Source organism: Anomalospiza imberbis, chromosome Z, assembly GCF_031753505.1.
Source record: "Anomalospiza imberbis isolate Cuckoo-Finch-1a 21T00152 chromosome Z, ASM3175350v1, whole genome shotgun sequence".
Lineage (NCBI taxonomy): Eukaryota > Metazoa > Chordata > Aves > Passeriformes > Viduidae > Anomalospiza > Anomalospiza imberbis.
Window position 1 is genome coordinate 2670382 of NC_089721.1, and position 25455 is coordinate 2695836.

At 42.6% G+C, this 25455-nt stretch overlaps 1 protein-coding gene across 12 annotated transcripts in view; it reads right to left on the reverse strand.

Annotated features, from left to right (window-relative positions):
- SETBP1 (SET binding protein 1) overlaps positions 1–25455 on the reverse strand; it is a 265947-nt gene that overhangs the window by 59080 nt on the left and 181412 nt on the right. For all 12 annotated transcript variants that reach the window (XM_068175943.1, XM_068175942.1, XM_068175941.1 and 9 more), the window contains one exon: positions 16412–19883. In XM_068175943.1, the coding sequence (XP_068032044.1) occupies positions 16412–19883 (3472 nt within the window). The remainder of the gene's footprint in view (positions 1–16411; positions 19884–25455) is intronic.

Here is a 25455-nt window from a genome sequence, read left to right on the forward strand (position 1 = left end):
AAAAAAAAAAAAAAAATTAAATTCATCAACGAAGAGCATTAATCAGCTTTGGCTCACAGGCGGCATTTTTGCTTCCAGTTGTGGACAATTAGAGGCACAGTGTCAACTGGTCATTAATTAGGTTGTGTAAAGCTCTGTGGATACACACTGCTTTTTTTGTGACACCGAAAAATTCTCATGAAGAATGGGACTGCAACATGTAGACATGTCCTGGTTTCTTCTCCTTTTAAACCAAACAGTTTCCTAGTTCAGAGGAAAAGGTGGAGAATAAATGGACACTGGAAGTAAGGAGTGTGGTTCCACTGACAAAACCAGCAGACAATTGAAAATCAAGTGGTGTCAGTGGTGTGTTGTTCATTCATGTGTTCAAACCTCGCAGCATGGCTAAGGGAAGGGTGTCCTGGTCTTCACAATATTAACTGATGAAATTTAACATTAAGATTTATGACGCTATTGCCATCACAAGCTTGTCCAACAAGATTTCTTCCAGATTCCTAAACTACCAAAACCACCTTAGTGCTGGTCTTTTCTAGGTGATCCATAAATCTCTTCATGATAGAGTCTCAAGATATCATCCAAATTTTGCTCAGATGTTATGGTTAAAAATGAGATATTGTTTCTCAGAGAGAAATCCTTTTCAAGGTCATGACTTCCCCTAGCCACCAAAGGCCTGTTCTAAGGCTGCAGATTAAAAGTCCCAATAAATATATTATCATTGTGCAATAAAATAGCTCTGCCAAAAAGACAAAAAACAAAACAAAAAAGCAGCATATGAAATCCCAAGGGATGTCATTCCTTAGCCTGAAAAATATCACTTCTTGATGAGAAAAAAGGCAGTCATGAGCTGCACATTGTTAGATTATTCTTCTGGGTTTCTTGGCAGTCAGTCCGGAAAATCTATTTCTTCAGTATAAATATATATATAAACTTAGTTAGAACAACATAAATTAGGGAAGCAAAAAAAAAAAAAAAAAAAAAACAAAACCCAATACAGCAATTCCAGATATCTGTCCTAGTGCAAGCATAGTCTTCCTAACCCTAAAATGTGTGTGGGATTTAAGAACACTACTACACAATTTTCATTCTCTTCCTGAGATGTGGCTGCCCATTGATAAATAAATAAATAAATATTGTTTGTAAATTTCATCTCCTTTGGCAATACCAAGCTCTGAAGACATTCAGGAAATATAAAGGTAATTTTCTCAAGGTTTAACTCAGTATAAATGAAGATGCATCCTTATGAAAATCTCAGCCCTGCTCACGGTTTTTCTCTGTTAAGCCTCATCCTTCATGAATCATTGCTATAACTCTCAAGCTGGTTTCCATGAGGACTCACTTCTTTAATGTTTTTTTGTTCCTAAAAAATGGTAACATTTCAACTTCTGTTTCCTGGGGAAATATTTTGCAAAAGTATTATGAAGACAGAAAATGCTCCATGAGCTTCCAAAGTGTAGGTAGCAAGAGTATTAATTATTATGCTGGGAGAGAAACAAAACAGATATAAAAAGTGATTCACAAGGACAAAAAACAATCTGTTATTCAGTGGAAGGAGGAAAAGATGCCTTCCATGGACACATCATGCCATTTGCTCTTTTTACATGTCTTCTCTTCCATATTCTTTGGGTGGGATACCAGATGAGGTAAATGCAGTACAGCAATTATTAGGATCATCTGAAAGATGGGAATTAAATAAAACAGCAAAGTGTAGCACACCAAGATGACGTATGCTTATAGAAATGCAGGTGGCTGACCAGTCTTCATAGCAACTGGATTCTTCTTATTTGTGTGAATTTCACCAACTGCATCTTCTGCCTTCATTTCTTTTCTTCTTTTTTTTTTTTCCCATTCAATTTTGTATTGTTGTCTGGGATCTTTTAAACCAATATTATGCCCCACTGACAAATTTTCCTATAGGAATGTGATAGCCATCAAGAGAACAATATCATTTGGATGAAACAAGACTCCCAAAGGAGCCCCTTAAGAGCTAGAAATCCTATAAACTTCCTACTGAAAGGCAACCCAGCTCGTGATTTTGTCTTTTAAAGTAAAATATTAGGGATGCTTTATGGATTTGAAGAATTTTTTTAAGCATTATGGGAAAGAAAGGATCACTGTCTTAGGCTATCAATATGTATTTGTGAGGCAGCAATAATTCTTCCAGCGAATTTCATGTTTCCATTGAAATGTCTTCACTTTTTATGAGCAAAGCAAGAATTTCAGAATGATATGATGTGGATGAGATCTAAAAATAAAGTCTCTTGGCAATTGAGTTAAAATAAGTATTGCTACTAGCTTGATGTAAATAGGAGGAGAACCATTTCCTAAAAATTACTTCTATTGCCTCTGGGTATAATCACCCAGGTAGAGAAATGGCACCTGCTCTCCTTTAAGTCATTTATCATTTCTGTGGGGAAAAAAAATCACTGGAAAGCACATCCTTATCTGCAGGGAAGAGGTCAGTACTGCTCTATTCCTGTTTTTGATAGGCCTACATAGCTATTTGGTTGAAGGTGCATTTAGAATTATTATAAATAAGAATGATGACACTCATGGACAATGATGCATTTAAGTCTGTTGCAATTAGCTGTTTCTCACGCTGACACCAAACTTCTGGCATTAGACCTCCCTGCACCTTGGTTTATCCACCTGTGAAATGAGGAGAAAGATACCGACCTCTCTTGTAAAACTAGTCTGAGATTTACTGCTGAAAAGCACCTACCTACAAATTAGGCAGAATATTTAATAGCATATGTAACAAGAGCACAAACTCCACTGGCTTGTAAATGCTTATTTGGGAGACGCACTCTTGTAACATTCACTCCTGTCTGAACTCGACTAAAAGAGGTCATTTTACCTGAGTCTGCCAGAGAGTTTAAAATTTTACTTGGTTTTTTCAGGACATTTCCTATTCCCTGAATTAGGCACTGCCCCTGGGGGCAAATGTAAATTCTACTTTGAGAATGTCATAAGACAAAAGGATGATAATCACAGAATCATAGGGTGACTTTGGTTAGAAGGGACCTTAAAGACCATCCAGTGTCACCCCCTGCCATGGTCAGGGACACCTTCCACTATCCCACGTTGCTCCAAGCTCCATCCAACCTGGCCTTAGACACTTCCAGGGATCCAAGAGCAGCCACAGCTTCTCTGAGAAAGTATGTTGTTTTCTAGTTACAAAAAGATGTTGGAAAAATGAGTATCCTTCTGTGTGAAGGGTCAATACAAAAGGGTCCTTTATTGGTTCCGGTTTAATGGACAGAACACTGCCTGGACAAACACACCAGTGACAGCCAGCAATCCTGGGATTCCTCTTGCACACTGTGAGGAGCAAAAAATCTGGCAAAACCATGTTACACACAAGAAAAGAGTTGTCCTTGGTGCAGGAGATCTACTGGTAGGATCACTCCAGCCATCTGGATGGCCCTTCAGCCACCTCCTCTTGAGACCAATTCTTCCTGATGACAGTGGAATGACAGCATCCCCTGTATGTTTAGTGGCATCACCTGCAGTTACACAGTTCAGTTGCAGATGCTCACCATCCTGTCTTTACCCTGTAGCCTCTACCTGTGTTTCACATAGCAGTGGAGGCAAAGTGCTTGGTGAGTAAGTTTATAATATTTTTTCATCAAAGAATTTACATATAGGTGGAATATGACTGGGAACCTAATGAGCTACTTTGTAATTTGATGAAACGGTGTGACCTGGCAAGGGACTTAGCCCGAGGAGTTTTGTGTGCTAATCTGATGTTAAGCACAAGGAGGACTTCAGGGATATCAGCTTCTCCTGGGTGTCTTGCCCACCGTTGCAACTGCATGGCTATAATTAACATCAGTCATGCCAGAGAAATGGAAGACCAAAAGCTACCTGGGGGACTACAGTGCTGAGAATGAGAACCTGTGCTAGCCAACACTGTCACTGGGGAGTAATTAGGTCCTCTGCAAATCCTAGTAGGAGTCTCACATCTCCAGGAACGTTCTGGCACATCTTGCTTAAACACTGAGTACGAGCTGACTGAGGACTCCACTAGAGAATGGTTTAATACTGAGAGTTAATAAAAAGGGGAGAGCTGCCAGCACTTTGGACAGCATTCTTGGAGTGAGAATTAATCCCTCTTTCCTGTAGTATTTTAACTAGTGTGAATACATCAATACCATCCACAATTTAAGTATCCTGCTTAAAGATTCATGATGAATCAGAGGATGCAGCTGCCCTGTGCTCTGTTCAGGTAGGGTGTGAAAGTGAAGTAGAAAGTGCCACCAAGTCATAATAGTACACTTGGTTTGTAAACCCCATTTCATTCCCTATGTTTCAAAGCCTTACCAGTATTAATTAATTAAAACCTTGCCACAGCTCTATGAGTTGGGCAAAGACTGTTATCTCATTCTGTCAGCCAGTGAACGTGGAGACCCTGGAGGCCACATTGAGACTGTCTGCTTTAGGCACTCAATTTATTCATTGCAACATCTAAAATAAAATAGCTGCTTGGCTCCAGCAGAATGATTCAAATCTCTTAGGGCAGGTGCCTATGCAAACCATGCAGGCAAGGTAGTGACAGATGCCTCTGAAGTAGGACCCAAGTGATGTTCACACGTTTCTCCATCAACAGAACAGAGAGCTGTAGGCCCTTCATGGGGTGCTTTAATGTTGTTACATGCAGCCACTCCAGGCATAAGCACTAGGAAGTATTATTCTCACAAGTGTGGCTGGGTAATTGCTTTATTCAAGGCTCAACAGTGTGCAAACCTGCTTATGTGGGAATCAAAATATAAATTCCCCTCTGAAGGGCAAGCACCTGGGTTGTGGGATAAGTGGGAGGAAGCACAAGATAGTAATGATTTGAGCACTTATCCTGAAAATAGAAATGTAGAGATCTAGGCTATCCAGAACCAGGGGGTCTGGCTCCAGCACTTCCCATTGCCCCAGCTATTGCAGGAGAAGGTAAGGCTGGAGTGGAGGCTCTAAGGTCAACCACTCAACAGCCAGCAGTTCAGGATGCAGAAACTAGAGAGATCAACCCAGTAAATAGGGAGGTCTTTTGCTTGTGAAGCTTCTATTGCAGAGCTCTATCAGATAAATGGTATGAATTGAGTTAGCAGGGGAACAGGCCTTCCCTGGTGACTCAGACTTAGCTGCCACTTAGGAATGCCTGGGTGCTTCCACACTGCCAGACTGACATGTCTGGCATGTCTCCTGTATCCTGGTACCCAGGTCCTCCACGCTCTGCAGTTATTAGCTGGCCATTAGGGATCCATTTTTCCCATCTGATCAGAAAGCTGGGCATGGCAAAGCTGACCTGTGTGCTGCAGGTTCTGTTCCAGGCACAGCCTGGACAAGCAGCACACAGCTTTGTCTCTTTACCTGGTGCAATACTGCAGTGCTAGCCTGAAGCCTCAAACCCCAATAATCCTCCTGTCACTCCCCAGAGCACACAGGAAGCACATGGCTGCAGAAAAAAAACCCTTTTTGGCATCTCTACTAGGAGACAAACAAACAACAAAACACAAACCCCCAAACCTACAAACCCAGAAATACTTAGAATTTTGCACCAGGTCTACAGGGAGGTGTTGTCCAGTGGAGAGCAGGATCAGGTGCTGTGCAGTGTGCATTATCTGCCAGCTCCAGCTGCTAGCAGCTCTTAGCTGTGTGAGCACAAACCAGCCTGCGCATCAGGCAGTTCAGAGACACAGACTGTCTTTCTGCTTTGGACCACATAAAGAACATGAACATGCTCCAAATTTCTCTTGCTGAAGTGTTTTGTGCTAGCTCAATATCACCTGAAAGTGGTGGGTTTGGTCAAACTGTAGCTTAATGAGGTGGGCCCTTTTCCACAGCTTGGGAAATACTAGCAGCCTCTTACCTACTTACGAGTCATGATGGACTGTCACAGGCTGTCTGTCACTGAACACAAATGAAAACATATGCATTTGTCTTTATGTTCCTCTCTAATGTTTACAGGTCTAAAACACACTGCCCAGATTTACATGTAACACCCAGTTTTTCTGGGAGGTAGGATCCTCTTCAGATGAAATAGACTGAGCCATTCCCTGGGACTTAGACAATTCTAGTTCATTCTCACTGGGACTTAAGTTGACTCATAAATGGTCTAAATCACATTAACTGACTTCTTCTCAGGAACAGAGCTGAGAAAACGACTCATGAGTTCTGAACCTGGGCTTGAGCCTGATTTATTACCATTTTTACCTGCTAGGGGTTTCTTTGATCTCAGCAAGACTCTTCACTGATTAGCAGCAGAGAAGGAGAATTTGGGTTAATGCATGCTCTACCCACTCTTTAACATAAGAGTGGCTCCTATTAGCTCTTTAGCAGTTTGTCTTTTTGTGCAAGAACTTGCACAGCTGACTTGGCTAAACTTTTAATGGGTGCGCTTCTCATGTGGGAGGAAATGTTAAGCACTGCTTATTGTTACTTAGAATTACACACCCAAATGCCATAACTCCATCCAGAGTTCCCAGGCTACACTACTATATCACAAATAAGATCTTCCTCACCGCCTAAAGTAATGTCAGGGTGCAGTGTGGGAGCCAAGGAATGCTGGGTTTGCAAAACACACTCATTGCTTCAGATTGCAATGAATTCATTTAAGAGGAGATCAGGCAGCAAACCATTAATTTCAGCGCAATATATTTCCCTGCTCTTCTTATTTACCGAGATGTTGTCTCAGCAGATCAAATCAATGAAATTACAGCAGTACACTGACAGCAGCCGATATCTGCCTAGTATCTTGGGGAGGCATCCCTTTATCAACTTGTTCCAGCTTTTGCCTGACATATCTCCACTGTTTTGTCTGTTCTGCTGGAAATAGGAAAGTTAAAGTTTTCCAGTGCAACTGGCTGAGTCAGAAGCTGCTGTGGGCAGCCAAAGCACAGGCATACATATTGACTGCCCTGTGAGCAGTAAACCCAGCCCCACCGTGCCAGAGAAGGTGTGCTGCTCTCCCTGGGTGCTCTTCTGGAGGCCACGTGTAGGGCGTACACAACTCCACCCTCAGCTGAGGTGGGAAACTTGTTCAAAGTGGTTTTGAGGTTTTGTTAAGAAGCAAAACAGGAAATCTGCATGAATTTGGAGTTTAACGATTTTTTTAAAACTTGTTGCCCTCCCAGATTTTTTTTTAATAAAAATTAAATAAATATCTGGATGACAAACTTTCTGCAACTGACCTCATCCCTATTTTTTACTGGTGCAGATGAGACTTCAGGCAGAAAAGACACCCTGTAGTAATCCAGGGATTTTTTTTTCTTTCCTTTTTTTAGCAAATTGAGCAACTCAAAGGCTGTGTCAACTTACTTAAATGCTCTTTACGCCAACTAATCATAGCTGGCACAAAAAACAATGCTGACTATTGCTCCCTTTCCTGCCTACAGTGGAGGCGGGGAAGGCCAGAGACACGGAGCTGTAATAGCAAGTCTGTGCCATCTGGAGAAATTCTGTATCCTCAGCTCAGATGCTTAGCACTGAATTCCCTCAAAAAATCAGTGAAGAGGACAACACCAGAGGGGTAAAAAGCACCAGAATAAGCCTTCCTGAGCCAACAGCTGGCCCACATACCCAGTACCACTACCAGTGCTCAGGGCATGTGGTGCCCCTGTCCCTTCTCTCCTCAACTTTCCCTCTGGTAACTATGAAAACCACAAGAGCTGGTTTAATAGCCTGCAGTACTGTGGGCCCTTCCCAGCCCTGAGAAAGCTATGGTGAAACCACCAAGTTTCCCCATAAGATGGGGATGGGAATGTTATTACTACTGACCTCAATGTAGGAGCTAATCACAATAAAAACTCCATCACCAGCACCACAAGCTACTGAGCTTTGTGGTACATTGCTGATTCACATTCTGTGACACTCTTTGCTGAGCAAACTCTACCCAGGTGTCTCCACAAGTGTGATTTCTGTTCTATGTAAAGCTGAGTTTGGATCAGATTCTCAGAGGAGATAATATGTTGTCATTCACAAGCCACTGCACTAAGACAAGTGAGTTACTTGGTGTAACTCAAATTGGCTGAGCCGTATTTTGCAGTTGAGATCCCAACAAGCTCCTCACAGTTTTCTCCCAGTTTATTTAAGCTGCCTCTGTGTGCTGCATAAGGAACAAGCAACACTTTTGCCGCTGCTCCAGCATCACTTTGACGTCAGCATTTTGATTTGATTTTCTGTCACTGTTCTTACAGATTAAATTTCAACCAGTGACCCACAGCTTGATAGTTCACTAGCAAATCCCTTGGAGCCATCCAGTCCTGCCCTTGCTTGACAGTTAACTCTGCATTGCACATAGTCCTGAAGCCTCCTGAAGGCTGCATTGTGCTATAAGAGAGCTCAGTCAGACTCAGTGCAGCTGCAAAAGGCTATGGGCTTTTAAGCCTATGGGCTTAAAACATGCCCAGGTTCATATTTTAAATTACAAATCACTAATAATTCTTATTATGAGTCCTTGGGTCTTTTCAAGTCATTGAGGTTGTATAAAGACTCCTCTATGGACAGTCAAGGCTTTTCTTTCCCATCCCTCCCCTCAGCCCTTTATCTACAGGGGAATTATTCTGACTTCCTTCTTCTTGAGCCCTTAAAACAGGACATTCCTTCTCCTTTTGTAGTTCAATATCATTATTGCAATCATGCAGTCTGAGCTCTTTTAAATTTTCTCTTGCTGTGACACACGGATATAAAGCTCCTGGAAGGCATTGGGAATGGAGAAGCAGCCTTAGATCATGTTCTAGAGGTCAGGCCCTAAGTCTCAGTTTTGCAGCTGAGTAGGTCAGGATGCAGGTTGCTCTGAGTGCATCAGGATCCCTCTCACTGACAGATGCCTTAAGTTCAGATTTCCCTATGCCCAACTTTAAGTCACACTGATCATCAGGTTTGTAGCAAAGGTGCAAACATGGTTCTGTTTTACCTCCTCCATGCATCCAAACAGACCTCTTGCCTTGCATCTACACTATTAGTGCCAAGAAATAGCATTGTGTACAGTCCAGAGCAAAAGTAAACAGGCTTCCCTCTAACTTCTTAAACTACCACTTACACAAGTAGCCAGGCTGGCACCATCAAAGTCTTAACAGACCCACTCGCTCTAAGCTAAGAAAATCTTATAAAATTTGAACCAAGGCTATTTTCAGCACCTGGCATGTTGAACAGACAGAAGGACGCTGGCATGCTTAGTGTCCTGCTCTGGTGTGCCACTGAAGCTGTGGATGGGACTTTCCAGCCCCACACTGTCGTTTTGCCTCAGTAGATACTCCACTCCTGAAGTCAACCTCCCTGATTTCAGTGGGGAGACACTTGATTTATGCTGGGCCGAGATGAGAATCTGGCCGTGGTTCTTTATCGCCTTTTAAAGCCAAGAGCCCAGCAGAGGCCAATTGTGTCTGACGTGAAGCAGCTGCACACCCAACGTGGAATCTGCACAACTTCATAAACTAGCCGTGGTCTGAATAAAAACTTCAAACAAGGCGCTCTGGCATTGGCCGTAGAGAGTGAAGATAAATAGCTGGGAGACGCCAAGTTGTGAAGGAAGAACTGCTTGACTGTTGGACAGAGAGCAAAGTAAGAAGCAGAAATTAGGCAGGGTGCTGGAAGGCTTGTGACACTCCCAAAAAGCAAAAGGGTCACAGAATTTAATTTGATTAATTCATCGCTGGTCTAAAGGACTTTGTACTGAGCTTCAGGCAGTGCAATAAACATACAATCATTAAGAGAGGAAATAAAAGTTAGGTTAGGTGATAAATAGTCCTGCTTCCTCTCCCACTCCATCTTCCCTCCTGTTTCTTCTCTCCTTGGTCCAGGCAGATATCGGAAGCAACACAGTAAATCAAGAGGTAGCCTTAAAACAACAACAACAATGACAAAACTCACTGTATTTAAATTGCCTTAGTCAAAACACTTTCAAGAAAAGCTTTGCTACACTTCTACCATCAGCAGCATGCCCCCTTTAGGATACACCATGGGCAGAAAGGAGCAACAGTCATGCTGGCTTGCTCTCCTCTCCACAGGACTGATAGAAAACTTGGTGGAAAACAAGAATGACATTTATTCTAAAGGGGCCAGATAATGCTTCTGGAAGTCGTTTCAGTAGTTTGGGTTTGTTTGTTTTCCTAAACATCCAGGGTCCTAGACAGCTGTTTTGATGAATGTATTTACAAATAATGAGTTTTTCTGGTTTTTTTTAAAGCTCTGATGGTAACTTTTATGGGCCAGATGGCACACTCACCCTGTAACTGTACAGTACTTGGCCCTCATCACGGGACACAGTGGGAGCAAAAAACCCCCACTAAAACTGGGGCTTGGAAAACTTTTGCAACTGCTGGAAGCCATGTAGGAGCCTGGGGTGTCTGAGGAAATCCCAGCAGAGGCAGAGCTGAGGAAAGGGAGGGTGGTTAATAGCCCATACATCCTCAGTCAGTGAAGTTCTTACCTGGCTCTTCTCCCGTCCACTTCATGGGGTCTAATGCTGCATTCACTGGGCATTTGTGAGTATCAGAGCTCACTGTGGCACTGTATGGCAGGAAACTGCTTTTATCCCCTTCATCCACTCAAACACTGAGGTTAACTGCAACTGGGACATTTTTATGCAGCTACATGAGAAAACTAAGATATGGAAGATGGGCCTGAAAACCCTAGACCATACCTCAGTCTGCCTCTGAATTTATGCACACAGTGCCATACAAAACACAGGTCCTGTTGAATCAAATCCTTTCCATTTAAGAAAGCCAGGTGACTCATTTATGTGTTTTGCTGGTTATTTATTCAACTGCCTGCATCACACGATATTCACTTATCCTCTCTTGTTTCAGTGTGCAAAGTTTCATCCACGAGTATATATAAAAGACCCAGCCAGAAACAGGTGTTCATTTTATGTCTTTAAGCTGTCGGGTGAGAGAATATTCATCACACATGATCTACATAGAAACACAGATGCATTAAAGCTAGAGAATGCTTCTAAGGCCACCTGGTCCAGTCATTCCCCTGGCATTGATAAGGCCCATTACTAAATCACCACTTTTGCACATTTTTGGACACTTCCAAAAACAATGACTCCACCACTTCACTGTGCAGCCTGTTCCAATTCTTAACAATATTTTCAGTGAAGAAGTCTTCCATAATATCCAATCTAAACATCCTCTGAAGCAGCTTGAGGCAATTTCCTCTTTTCCTATTTTTTGTTACCTGAGAGGAGAATGACCCCCACCTGGCTGCCCCTCCTGTCAGGGAGTTGTGGAGAGCCTTAAGGTCCACCCTGAGCCTCCTCTTCTCCAGGCTGAGCCCTCCCCATGTCCCTCAGCCCCTCGTCATCAGACTTGTGCTCCAGACACTTCTCCAGGTCTGTTGCCTTTCTCTGGACATGCTCCAACACTTCAACACCCTTCTTGCCATAAGGGACCCAAAACAGTGGGTCAAACTGTGTGGTCCTACTGTTCCCACTCTCACTGAAATAGTGCATTCACTGAAGAATAATGAACCAACATTGTGATTCCAGACCTATGTAACATAATAAATTATTTGTGGAAAGTATTATCATATGAAAAATCTGCAAAGTTTAATTAATAAGGCAATTGGCTAACACTCTTTACCTACATCTGCCACATAAATTTAGAACAAATATGCTTATCCACTACTGAGATACTGATCCCTTCTCAGTGTAAAACTGTGACTGATCAGGGCTAAAGCTGATACTGATTCCTTAAAGAGTAAAACCAGCACTATACAAATTGAGGAGGAAAGGTCAAGCCAGAAATTCAAGTCAGGAGAAATTCAGCCTGTAGCACTGCTGGATATTGAGGGGGGAAAAGCCTGGGAGGCTTGTAGGTAAGTTAAGCATTAATTTATAAAGTGTGTTTTTCATGCTAGCTATCCAGCATTCAGAGACTGCTTTCCTAATAGCTGCATATGATTAACTTTATATTCCTGTAAATATAATATGTGTGGTGTCTGTGCTGTAGCTGATAAAACCAATGCACTTCCTAGCTGATCTTTGAGCCATGATACCCAACACACAAGCAAGGCAATCTTTGTTCGTAGAATCATTGTTAAAAAAAAAAAAAAAAAAAAAAAACAATAAAACAGGAGGCATAAATAGTGTGACAGTAAGGTAGCACAGATCTTGATTAGTCTCACTACAAAGAAAAGCAGAAATGCAGCCCTTCATATAGCAGCTCTCAACCTCTGCTTCACCTCCAGCTACATCCTGGCCTGAGTGATTTTAGCTAGGACATAATCTGGTTGTACATGCAAATTGCCATCTTATCTATGCACCTTAAAAGGTTAAATGTGCTTTTCCTCATTATTCCACCAAAAGAAAAAGGTAAGAGACAAACAATCTTGCTTTAATTCTGTGGAAGAAGCTATGGCATTGAGACTGCTCATCAGCAATGGAAGTCTCTTCTCCTGCATCATGAAACAGGCAGACACATGACAAGGAGATGTGGAGTTTGCCACGAGGGCCTCTTTAAAACAGCTCTACTCTCAGTCTCCCCAGCCCAGCTGCAGCACCAATCTGTGACCTCTCCCTGGGTCCCTCACCTGGGGCTTCAGTAACTCCTGAAAAGCAGATGAAAGGCTCAGCCATCCAGCTGTGCACAGTGCCTCGGGTCACACTGTGCCAGAGGGACTCCAAGACTGTTTTGCAAGAGTTTTGAGGTGTACCTCCAGCTGTGGGAAGGAAGGAGTCAACTGAACCAATGCTTGGTGCACACAGCTTGACAGCTCAGTCTAGGATGTGCCCAAGGGTCTGTTGGAAGGCAGAATCTGAAACACTTTCTGCTGTATTCTTGCCTGTAGGCCAGGCTAATGCCACTGGAATAGTCTTCAGCTAAATAGAAAGGCATTGTTAAATTGGTTTTGATTAATTAGTCTTTCTAAATGCAGGAGGGTTCGATGAGCACAAGAAATTTAGCAAATTAACAATTTCAGAAAAAGGCACCAGAATGCAACAGTGCATGAGGAGTGGGTGGGAAGAGTTATTAACTGTTATTATGGAAGGAAGGAACACCAGCTTCTCCAGAACAATGGTGTGGAAACAGGCCGCTGGGAAATTAGCCATATGTACTAACACTGCACATTTAGCCCAAAGTGATCCCAAAAGATGTACATTGGCTGAAAGCTCATAAGGTCTCCACTAAAGAATGGCCAGTGATAGTCCAGGTTGGTGCAGGACAAGAAATGGACTTTTGCTGTGACCAACCAAATAACTGGTCACGCTCTCTTGACGGGTCCGTTCACTTCAGGCACAGATTTCCACATCAAATCACATAATCATGGAATAGTTTGGTTGGAAGGGACCTTTAAAGGTCATCTATTTCCAAACCTCCTGGGCTGAGCTGGGGCACCTTCCACTAGTGCAAGTACTGAAACCTCAACCTAGTCCATGAACAATTCCAGGAATGGGACATCCATAATTTCTCTGGGAAACCTATGCCAGGTACCTTCCTTGAGCCAGGACTGCAACCAGCTTCTCCAAAAGGTATGAAGGACAACTCTTCCCTGTATGGCCTATATCTTTCTAGATAGTAAAATCATACCTAGGCTTAAAGATTCTACAACAGGACTATTTTCTACCATAAGCAGGGCCACTGTTTATCACCGAGGAACACCAAACTTCTCAGAAATGGCTAAGCGCTGTCACAACAGAGACAAAAACATAAATTATCAACAATACAACGGTACCTGCAGCTGCACACCACACTGAAACAAATTGCAGTGCCTGAATCACCAAAAAAACCATAAATGGTTCTCTCTTCCCTCTCATCAGAGATACATCCACTGAGCGTGGGTAGGTTTTGCTATGTATTTTATCTCCAGAAGAATGCAATGAAGTTGCAAATGGCAGTACTGAGCACATCAAAATGCCACTGCAGTAGAGATAACACTGAAATTGTGATATAAATCTAATTTCAGCTTTCATCTGAATCTGAATATTCAGGATGTCTCTGCTTATCTCTGTTATATGTTATTTTTAACTTGTGAAAGATGACAAATACTGAAAGGGAAGAGCAATCAGGCTATGGAAGTTGACTCCTGAGATGCCATAGGGCTTTTTTTTTTTTTTTTCATTTACCTTATATTTTTCTGATTAGTCAATCTCCTCAGGGAAATGCAAGGTGAGTTAGGAGGAAGAAGGTGAAGGTTATCATGGAAGAGAGCAATCCTCCCTCTGTGGGAACTGGTTAAATAGTTACAGCTAGACTCAAGTGCAGACCTCTGCTGGGAATCCCAGTGAAGGTCAAAGGCAGAGAGAAAAAAGCTGCACTGAGATCTTAGGCATTCATAAGCAGACAGATGTTTCTAGGCTTTAATGAGCAGCCTTGGCTCCAGGCCTTTCTTGGCAGAGCTGTTTAGTTTTAGTATTTTTCCTTGTAGTGCAAGGTATTGCTCTGGTTATCTGGTTCTGCTTAGCTAACTGCTGATGATTTTTCCATCTAAATAATAGCATGACAATGAAGAAATAGATTAATAATCTGAGGGTTGATGGATTAGGTCATAGGGAATGCTGTGCAGCTGTAATCATGAAGAGCAAAAATAAATAAAAATAATAATTTCATTTTAAACAAGAGCTAGTTTAAAAAGTTTAAAATGCAAATCTAATGGCACTCCCATGACAAGTTCTAGCCTCCATCTTACACTTTTATTGTCATGGGGAATAAACTGAAGGAAAATAACATGAAATTGACTTTTTCTTTACTAATTCCATCTTCAAATCAGTCTGGTGAGGATCATGCCCCTACTTTGGAAACTAATTTGAGTTCAACACTGTTGGGAATTTTGACAGTTTGCTATGCCTTAGTGAAATACATTGAAAATTACAGATTTAGCAAATATCTTCTGTTCAAAGAGCAAAAGGGCTACAAATGCAAAGGCTGTTAACAAACTGTGAAAAATGTGAACTTCTAAAAAAAATTAAAAATAATCTTGTTAAACACTTTGAAGCCTTTAAATCCTATGTGCCAGGACACAACTTTCTTAATGAAATAGCCACTGCAGCACTTGGCGGAGAATACCTTTGTTCCTTGTCAGGCATGTTGCAACTCTGATGTTCAGAGAGTTATTTAAATCTCTTTTCCTATATTTTTGAATGTATCATTTTTTGATGTCACAACTGGTCTAATATAATATGATATCATAAATGGGAATGTTTTCTTGGGGTAATCTGTCATTTCAGACTGTTTTTCACAACTGTATTTCTGATTCTGGTCTTAGTGAAGGAATTGGAAATGTTTAGTTGGCTTAAGCATGAGCAGTCTTTGGAACTTGATCAGTTACAAGTCAGTAAAAAACTTTGTAGCCTTACATTGGCAAGTTATACAAATTCTCTACTCCTGTGTTCTCAGTTAATTTTCTTTTAATTTTGAAGGATATCAGCTACTTTTCTTTGAAGCTCTTTTTTAGCACATCAGAATCTCATCCACCACTGGTTGGTTCAGAAAAGCTCACCCCTTTCCAGACCTAAGTGTGAAATCTGCTTTGTGATAAATATCTGATGGTGTAGAAGCACTGGGCTTGCTCCCAAGCTAAATTCATTTGTAATGCACCAAAACACCTGCCTCTGTGTCATCACAAAAGCAGCTCCCTATTGTAAAGTACAATTCAGTCTCTCAGGCAAGATTCAGATTCCCTTTTTCCCCACTCTGCAGGAGAGGAACAGATGTCCTTAACAGCTGAAAGGAGCTTCCTTCCTCTTCATCTACCCAGCTTATATTTCCAAGTCATGAGACCTAAAACTCTTCAGAGTCCATTGGAGGGGGTTTGTTTCCATGACACCAGTCCCTTTCCACAGCCACTCAATGCTCAGGATAATTATTTTACATGACACCTGCGGACTGAAAGTAATCGATTTTCATTAGGACTATACCCAGGATCTCCAAATATTCAGCCCAGTGGGTGGGTGCCTCTGGATCAGCAGTAGAACACATTAATGGGACACAGCTTCACTGCTTCCCATCTGTCTGGTCCACCTCATCAACAAATGGGTTTTGGTCACTTTATGGGCCAGAGCAGAGACTCTCTGCTCTTCTCCCAGATGTTGGATGGTCACTTTGATCATGTGATGTTAGACACTGATTAGAGGGATTACCACCTTGCTAACAGGTATTACAATTGCTGCTGTTGCAGAATGCAATGGTCAGATTTTAGGAAGAAGTGCAACAAGCCATGAGAGATATGTGAAGGCAGGACAAATATTTATAAAAGTGCTGTGTAACAACTTGAAGACTTGTAAAAATTTGGGCTTAAGATGTGGCCAACTTTCTTGTTGATCTTCCCTAAGTTTGGATGAAGAATGACAGTCAGTTACAAAAGCCAGAAAAGTTACTATCTCATAAATGTATTTGCTGTAAATGGTGAGTCCCTCTTTGTTCAGCATTGAAATTTGAGTGCAGTAAATAGTCAAAGCAAAATAGAATAAAACAAAGCTTACCTGAAGAGGCTGAAGAATCAAAAGTACTTCTGTCCTTCCTATTTGTCTTGAAGGGCTGAATATCCTTTTCCCTGTAAGTTCCAAAGCCTTCAAAGCTTCTTCTTTTATTCCCACTTGTATCATTGTCCCGCTTCTCACTTGAGGAATTTATTTCACCAAACATGTCCAGGGACTCTGACCTTCCGTTACTCTCAGTATTACCAGAGTATCTCTTTGTGCAAGAGTCAATGGGATCACTGCTTGAGTCACTTTTATCTTTACTCTGTGACCACTGCTGGGCATCAGAAAGTGATAGCGTTGACAGCGTATCCACTTCAAAGTTACTCTTTGAGCCTTTGTGCCCGGTTTCACAATGCTGGTGCTTCTGCTTCTCCTTATGCTTGCTCTTCTCGTTGAGCAAGGACAGGTCCTTGTCTGAGCCACTCAGCCTCTCGTTGATGGCGTGGCTGGAGAAGCCAGTGGACTTGCTAGCAAAGAGACCACTCAGATCTTCGTGAGTCCCCAATATCCGCTCATCCTTATGCTTGTGCTTATGTTTGTGTTTCCTTTTGTGAAGTCGGCCACTTGAAAGGCTTGTTCCTCCAACCTTCGGAGGAGCCAAAGAGGACTGCATGTCTCCAAGGCCCATTCCCACAGGGGTTTGTAGGTGCACTCCGTGTTTTGCTTTGTGTTTGGCAGTGGTGGACATCTTCATATGAGAGCTTGCATGGAATTGGGGTGGGGGCACAGTAGGTCTCATAAATGGGGAAGCCGCTCCAAGCGTGTGAGACAGGTACAAAGGAGCTGGATACTGACCGTAGTAACCAAGATTCATCATAGGCATTGATGTGTAAGGCATTCCATAGGGTGCATAGTAACTCCCACTGGGAATAGGGTAACCGAACCCTTGTAAAAAAGGCACCTTTGTCATGGTGTCATTGGTTTTGGCAGGTCTACCACGCTTCTTCTTAGACTTCATATCAGAGGTCCTGCGAAGATAGAGCAATGGGTCATACTGGATATATGGCACAGGGTAGTAGTGATCAAAATTAATCCTGAAGATGCTGGGATATGGATTTTCATGATAAAATGTATAACTTCTATGGGAAATCCTGAACACTTGAAACTTATTGATGAGTTCCTCAAGGTCTGCCAGAAACTGGAGGTCATCTCTGTTCTGCAGGCTTTTCCTTTTCCTCTTGTGCTTTGGCTTTTTAATACTTTCGTGAGAGAGAAAGTTATCCACAATGAGATGCTTCTGCCGGTGACCATGCCTGTTCTTTGTGCTGGTGTCAGATGGGATAGCCTCTGGATTGTCCAGGGTGCAGAAATCAAAGGAGTATCTCCGGCGGGATTCTGAGCTTTTCTCGGCTTGGTCAGAGGTACTGTTGTTGTCTGTACCTATCCCACTGTCACTCGGAATGGTTTCCTCGCTGTGAGACTCGCTCACTGGCGACAGCGTGACTTCTTTCAGAGAACCTATTTCACAGAGGTGAGAAGGTGAATTAGCCATTAGCCTGGGTGGAGACAGCTTCCAAGTTCCACTGTGCATTCCTTTCTGGGTTTTTGTAGGAAGAGCACTGATAGGTTGAAGATTTGGCATAGTTTTTAACTCTGAAAAATTAGTTTCAGTGCTTGCAGGGCTGAGGTTGCCGTTGATCCCCACTAATTGTGTTGAAAGCGGATGAATAGCTGCTGGTGACGATGCCACAAGTGACTGCAGGTTGGAAGGCACTGCTGGGTTTTCTGGCTGGCTGGAAACAGGCCTTGAGTGCTTGATGGCTGTCTTAGGTTCTTCCGGCTGAGGCTGCAGCTCTGCCCTTGGCTTTCTGCCCCGTTTTTTACCGATGTAGATAGTCCCCCTCTTGCTGACATTGATCTGCTTCCCTAGCCTGGCATCAATGGTGGTCGGCCCAGCACTAGATGGTGGCTGGACTTTTGCTTTCAGAGCTATGCTGCTGGAGCAGGAGGACAAGATCTGATTGAGAATGTTCTTCCTCTTGAGGGTTTTCATTTTATTAATGGTCTTGATGGTCTTCTTATCCAAGACCCCAAGTTTCCCGACCTTTTTGTGAAATTTGAGTTCACTGATGGACTTGTCCTCTCCTGGAACCATCTGGGCAAACTTGGCCAGATTCCTTCTCCTCTTCCTTTTCTTTGTTCCTGGAAATTCACGATTGATTGGGCTCACTGGGCTGGTGGAGGTCCCTTCATGAATGGTTTCAACAGTGAGCAAAGGCTGTTTCTTTGGTCGTCCTCTTTTTTTCTTGACAGGTGTGATCACAGTAAGACTGTCTGTATTGGTATACAGAGGGCTGGATGGTGTGATGGGATAGGCTGAAGGAGGCTCTACCATCAGCTTCTCAGACGTTGTCAGGGAGGTCTCCCGAAGAATGGATTTAGGTTTGCTGCAGGTCCACCGACGCTTAGCTGCATGTTTGGGGTGCTGGATGTCAGGTAATTTGCCAGCTGTGGAAAGATTGGTGGGTAGGAGACTGGATGCCACAGGTAGAGGTTTTCTGGGTCGGGCGGCACTGTTGGGGGACGCTTTGTCTGTGAACACACCACTGTCAATTGCTACTAAGGGGGACTCATTTTCAATCACTTTCCCTGGCTTTGTGGCTCGAACATCTTTTTTACTCCCCTCTGGCTGAGAGCTGGTCCTGTTTGCCATTTCACTGGTCAAAGCAAGCACGGAAGGCAGGCTTTTTTCCTGGATAGTTTTCTCTATGGAGGATTTAATGGATTGCCTCTTTTTCCTTTTGTGGCCAGACGCATCTGTTGTCGGAGACTTTATTGGGATAGTAATACGTACGTGATTGGTGTCACTTTCACAAGTGCTGGCAGAAACGGGATTCTGCTTTGAGGGTGACATATCCAACATGCTGTCCATCGAGTAAGACTCCTTTTTCCCTTCCATGCTGTCATGGGATTTGCTGTCAAATGCTTTCTGAGCACTCTTTACCCACTCCATATCTGTGGTTTGGATGGTTTGGCTCATCAAGTCCTTTTTGCTGGACTTCTTCTTCATACTTCCAGTGGGCTGATCGGGGGCCTCCATCTGCACAGCTCCCTCCTGATCTCCAAGAGGCAAAAGCCCATTGCACTCGGAGGCACTGCTCGGCTGGGCGGCCGTGCTGATGCTGTTGGGTGACGGGACTGCGTTGCAAATCGCCAGCTCTTTACTACTGACCGATAGCTGCCCCCACGTGCTGCTGCTGCTGCTGCAGGACTTCTTGGCCTGGGATTTGCCGTAGGAAACTCCTGGCTCCAGAGCAGAGACCTTGGTGGCACTAATTGCTTCTCTACTGGGCTCTGCATTGATGAAGCAACTCTGAGAAGCGGGTCCAGTGTCGGAGCTTGCTGACCAGTCAATGTGGTGCTGGTTGCTACTTTTCTGCTGGTGTTTTGATTTTAAGGTGTCACTGGTGAAGTCTTGTTGGAGGCCCGGATCATAGTGCAGAGCAGAATGTTTTTGTGGCCTGTCATAAACCTGGAAGGGAGCAGAAAATAAACAGCAAAAAATACAATTAGTTTAGCAGCCCATTCATAACCACTGGTTGCAGCTCTTTGTTTATGCAGTGAATAACAACAATGACTTTGTAAGAGTTAGGAACCTTTATAAAATCTTCCTATACTTGAGCCAAATTTGCATTTAGATTTCATGCACAGTAAACAAGTTTTGTTTGGTTTTCCTACTCTAAAAACAGTGGAAATATTTCTATAAATGCAAAATTGCTAAGGGAACATATTCTATTGATTTTTAATTTAAAACACAAGTGAAATATTCTCTTTCAATGGATGAATGGTGCAACTCAGCCTCCTAGTGAGAATGCCGTTTTCCTGAAAAATAATCACTCACAGAACTTGAGGCTCAACAGCAGCAATTAAACTCATTATTGTAAACAAGAAAACTGAAAAATTATCTTGGAAGTTGTAACAAACAAGAGGAAAACCCATGGGTCCACTTCCCTATGAAGGCAGATTCTGGAAAGATTTACTTGAATTTCCACATGGAAGCCATCCCTGCATACTTAGTGCTTAAAATCATATGCATAGCGTCAAGTGTGTGAGGCACACTTGGCAGGTTCAAGATTTGCCTTACTCCCTTTCCATTTTAAAACTCTGCTATTTGCAATGTTGGTGAGAGATATTTTCAACATGATTTTTACTCTGACAGGAGCTCTTCGAGCTGCAGAGGTTACAGCAAGGGCAGAATGATGCTGAAGACTCTTGCAGAGCAAAAGAAACTCTACTGTTTTTCTCTTGGTGGGCCTCCAGCTAAAAAAAAAAATTGTTTACTTCAGCTGTAACTTTTTCCTTTTAAAGCAAAAGTATCAATCCATTTGTTTTTTACTTTCTTTGGTTGATCTGTTTTGTTTTCTTTTTTGATTTTGCAGCTTTTATTTTGTAAAGCTCTGGGTCAGACCGTACAACTGCTTTTGTACAAACTACTGACACTGTTGTGAATGTCAAATAAATTATAAGAATGAAAATAAAAACCAAGGAAAGAAAAGTAGATAATAAATGCTGTGTGTCTTGTGCTCCTACAAACACCCTTTTACAATTAGGTTTCTATCAGGAACCCATTAGGTCTCCCTTTGGGGTGTTTGCAACAGAAATTTTGGGGCAAGCAGGCAAAAGGGAATAAGAGGGCTCTAAGTTGGGAAAATTAAGTGTCCCTAGTTCTAAGCAACGTCAGAGAAGTTTGAAAAGACAACCCCAAGCCCATGGCACATTATTTAGTGGCCACTAAACATGCACATTATTGACAAATTGATGCTGAGCTATCTTTCATGCCCATATAAATATAGACATGTGGCTTTTCTGGAATAGGCAATAATGATGAAGCTGTTCTGGTCCATTGTCTGAGCAGCAGTCAGGGAGTCTTAAATCCTGTGGATAGTTCAGCTGTCACACACATGGACCAGCCATGCTCAGGGAAAACAGAAATTTCCAGGAATTGTGGAGTGAGAGAACGAAAGCATGCAGCTGTGGTAGAGCTGCAGATGTCGTGGGTGAGCGACACCAGGCTTCCTCAGCCTGAGAAAAGAGCTGAAAGCATAAACAGCCCTTGGGGAATGAACCTTTCTCCTCCTCTTCCTCACAGTGGCCTCCCACACACAATCCCTGCAGCACACAGAGGACACAACCCACACTGATGCCCTCCTTCAGGAAAGGGGGCCCATGCATGCCCATGTCTTGGGATGGGTCCAGGGAGGGGAAACCAGCAGCACCAGCCCTGGAGTTTTACAGCTTGTTTTATTTTAATTATTTTAAGCTGATCCCAAAGCTACTGAGATCCATTTTGCCTGGGCCACTTGGGCTTCTCCTGCTGCCCAGCCACTAGGCTGTATGTCCTGGCACAAGAAGATGGGCAGGCCATCCCCTGGTGATGTCCCAGGGGGATATGCTGTGCTTCACTCCATCCTCACATAAAACTTCTTTTGCCTGAGGTATGACAACTTGTGATGCGAAGAAGCCCTGGAAATGCTGGGCTGAGTCTTCTCTTGGGCCCCAGTACACACACTGAGGCAGGGCCAGGCTGTTTCTGAACAGATCCCAGCCTGCTGGCTGCAGCCAAACCAGCTTCTTACACCCATGTTACTTCAGTGCTGAGCCATGAAACTAAATGACCTGAAACATTTCATGCGGAAGAGAAGAAAAAAAAAAAAAAGAAGGAGGGTTACAGCAGGGAACAAAAACATCTCACTATGGCAACATCCTATTCCCTCCATATCTATCACACACACGGAGATCCATGGTCTAGAAGGAGCAATAATCTCTGATCTGTATTTTAAGGCAGTTAATAAGGGCTCAGAATGGAGAGGCCAGCTATAGATCAGCGATGAATGCTGATATATGGCTTGGCTTCTCCAGCCTCATTTCTTTGGCCTGTACATTACATTGTGATGATGCAACTCCCAGCACATCCCTAATGATAGCCCTGTCATTGCTCCAGCAGCACAGGCCACCACCACATCGATCTTAAAATTCATGAGAAAGATATGCCTATGTCATCAAAGGTGCCAGCTCTGGAGGCATTTAATCACACAGATAAGCACTCCAATTTCAACAGGCCTTCAAAAAATGACCGGTCTGCAGGATCAGGGGACTCCATTTCCTAAGCAGGATGTCAACTATATATCTGCCCAAGCACATTACAGTCTGCTGGGTTTCCTCATGAAACTTCTTCCAGCTTAACGTTTATTGGCTCTACCTTGCCAGACACATCCATACCTCCCAAAAATAATTCCTCTGCAGCTCAGTGACTAGAGACAATTTGGCTGCAGCAGGTTGAGTTTCAGTAGCTGAAATGGATATGTGGGGACTGTTTACCTAAAAACACTACCAAATCAGCTGAAAGTAATGTGGCCAAGTGTATTTTATTCCGCATGTATTCATCTAGGTTGCTGTTTGATCCCATTGGTCCTAATGCTTAGGCTTCAATTTTCCCTGCTGTGTGAGCACCATCTCAAAAAGCCAATAAGGCCTAGCTCAGCTAAGCCAAGACTCTGCTTTGCTGACAGAGATGTCAGATGTCAGACCTGTCAGGATGGTGAGGGAATCTTAAGAAACCGATATCTTGATACCTTTCACCCAAATTCTTTACTTTATTTGTCAGTAAGTATGTAATATACTCCAGCTCCACGGGGCTGCTGGCTCAAATAGAGTTCCTACGGCAGCCAGCTGAGACCAGCATCAAAAATAGTGGGCTTTTTTTTCATGAAAACAGAAGGATTTATCTTTATTTACTTTTTGGTTTATAAGACCCTAAAAATGTTTCGAACTTCAGTGCCAGCCCCTGCTTGTCATTTGCTCTCTCATTAAATGGGATTTTCTTCCACAGCCAACTATTCTGCACTGAGAATCTGCTCCTTCTTTTGTGGAAGTAGAAGTGTAAATTAACTCATGAAATTTTACTACAACTCAGCATACTTGGTCAATATTTCTCTTCATATACAGTTTACTGGATGTTTTTAGTAGGCTAAAAAAATCCCAACTTTCCTTTAAAGAAAATAAAATACACAAAAAGAAGATGATAGCTTTTGTAACTGCAAAAAGGCTTGAGCAACCTGATCCAGCACATGTCTGAACCTTAAACTATAAGATTACAATCCTCTTATTAGTGGAATAAGATTAGAATCCTCTTATTAGTGGAATAAGATTTGAATGACAAACTCGTGAGTTTCAGGCCTCAGCGCTGGCAGTGGTGGGCAGACCTGTGAGCAGGATATATCCCATACACTGGTGATCACTGGTCACAGACAAGAAGAGGTTTTATGCTGTCCCTCCAGTCCTGTGCAACCTGCAGATGTGATTAGTCCCCAGAACAGTTGTATTCTGGTGCGCAGCCCTTGCAGGTGGGGAGATGATGCTGTACCAGTCCCATCAGGGGCAGCACCCTACTCTGCAAGTAGTACCCAGCAGCAGACTCTATCCCCTGGGGACTCTTTTGGGATGCTGCAGTCTGTATACTCATTCTCTGACTGAGCTTCCATCTAAACCCACATGCTGCTTCCAGTCCAAATGCAAGAACTTGGGGGAGATGACAACAACAAAATCAATGGTCTGATATTATAATAACAATGATTATATTAAAAAAAATCCAAATAAAAAAAAAAACTTAAAAAAAAATACGATAAAATATACATTTAGAAAACCCAACACCCCAAAAAAAAGTGCTTAAAGAGATGGTTCCCTCCTACTCCAAATACACCTTTTTTAGGAGGTAACACACATAAAGCTTGTCAAGAATCTGGCTTGCAAATCAAAGTTAATACTACAACGCCCCCTCTTTAAATCATTCGCAGATCCATCTGTGTAATGGCTCCTCAAGTGTAATTCCCTATTAAGAGGCTTTATCTGGAGAGATAAGCAGCTGGTTCCCATGTCACTAATTGCTGTCTGCTGTGATTTTAAAACATCTGCACCATTGTGCTCTTCATTTTCATATTCTAATCACCCTGAAACTTGAAAAAGGTACATCATTGATTGTTTCTGTGGGTTAATTAGTACACAGTCTCCTTGTAGAGACAATTTAAAGGCAGTCAGAACCTCAATCAGCAAGTTTGTTTTAAAAATTAATAACATCAGGAGCGTCTGTGGGGATTGGCATCCACAGTGACACAACAGTGTGCTCTGAGGACATACCATCCTTTGTTATCTTCTTCATAGGGATGGTAACAAAATTGAAAAAAAAACAAAAGAAAAATAAAAAAAAAGAAAAGAAGAAGAAGATAGTCTTTCCTAAACACATAATGTCACTTAAAAGAGAGTATTGGGAAGTGCTTTCTTTTATCTCCGGGCCACGCCTGCCTCACCAGCAAGAGTAGATCTCAATAAATCAAAACATCACATAAAACCTCTGTGTGGTCTAGGAACTTGTAAGCATTTTTTGGCATCAATTTTGCCACCTAGGAGCTGGCATCTCTTTGGAAATCCATGGGGTGAAATTATCATGTATGGGGGCACTTGCTCTGCTTTTCCTCCGGAGCTGGAAAGGTCCTGGATCCCCAGGTGTTGTCTCTTAACCATGCAGAAGAAGATTTTAGCTCAAACACAGCAGTTTGCTGTGGCAGAGATCCTTCATGCAAACTGGACCTTTTTTGTACGCAGCCAGGTCAGAGGGAAAGCAGGCCTGAATTCAGAGCTGCTTAACTTGGGTTTATACCCAAAAGTACTTCACACAATCCTTATAACAGAAATTTGCTAGCAAACTGTCAGCCTGGGATGTTCCAGGCTGAATGAATAAGTCTGCAGGCACTGAATGAAAATGCAATTGGCATTCTGAAAAATCATTCTCTGTTCTTGTCCTGAGTTCCTAAAAACTGGAGAATCTCCAAATTATTTGTTCCCCTTGAAAAAGCCTTCTCTTTAGTTTCTGCTTCCTAGACATGCATGAACACATGTTACTAGAGAAAAAAAAAAAAAAAAAACCTTTGAAAGAAAGAAAAAAAAAGAGATTTCTAGCTCCAACACATGAATAAATAATCCTGGCTCAACTCATACTTTTGCTCAAAATTGAGCATTTCCCCTTGTGTCCCAATGGGACAGCTGTAAAC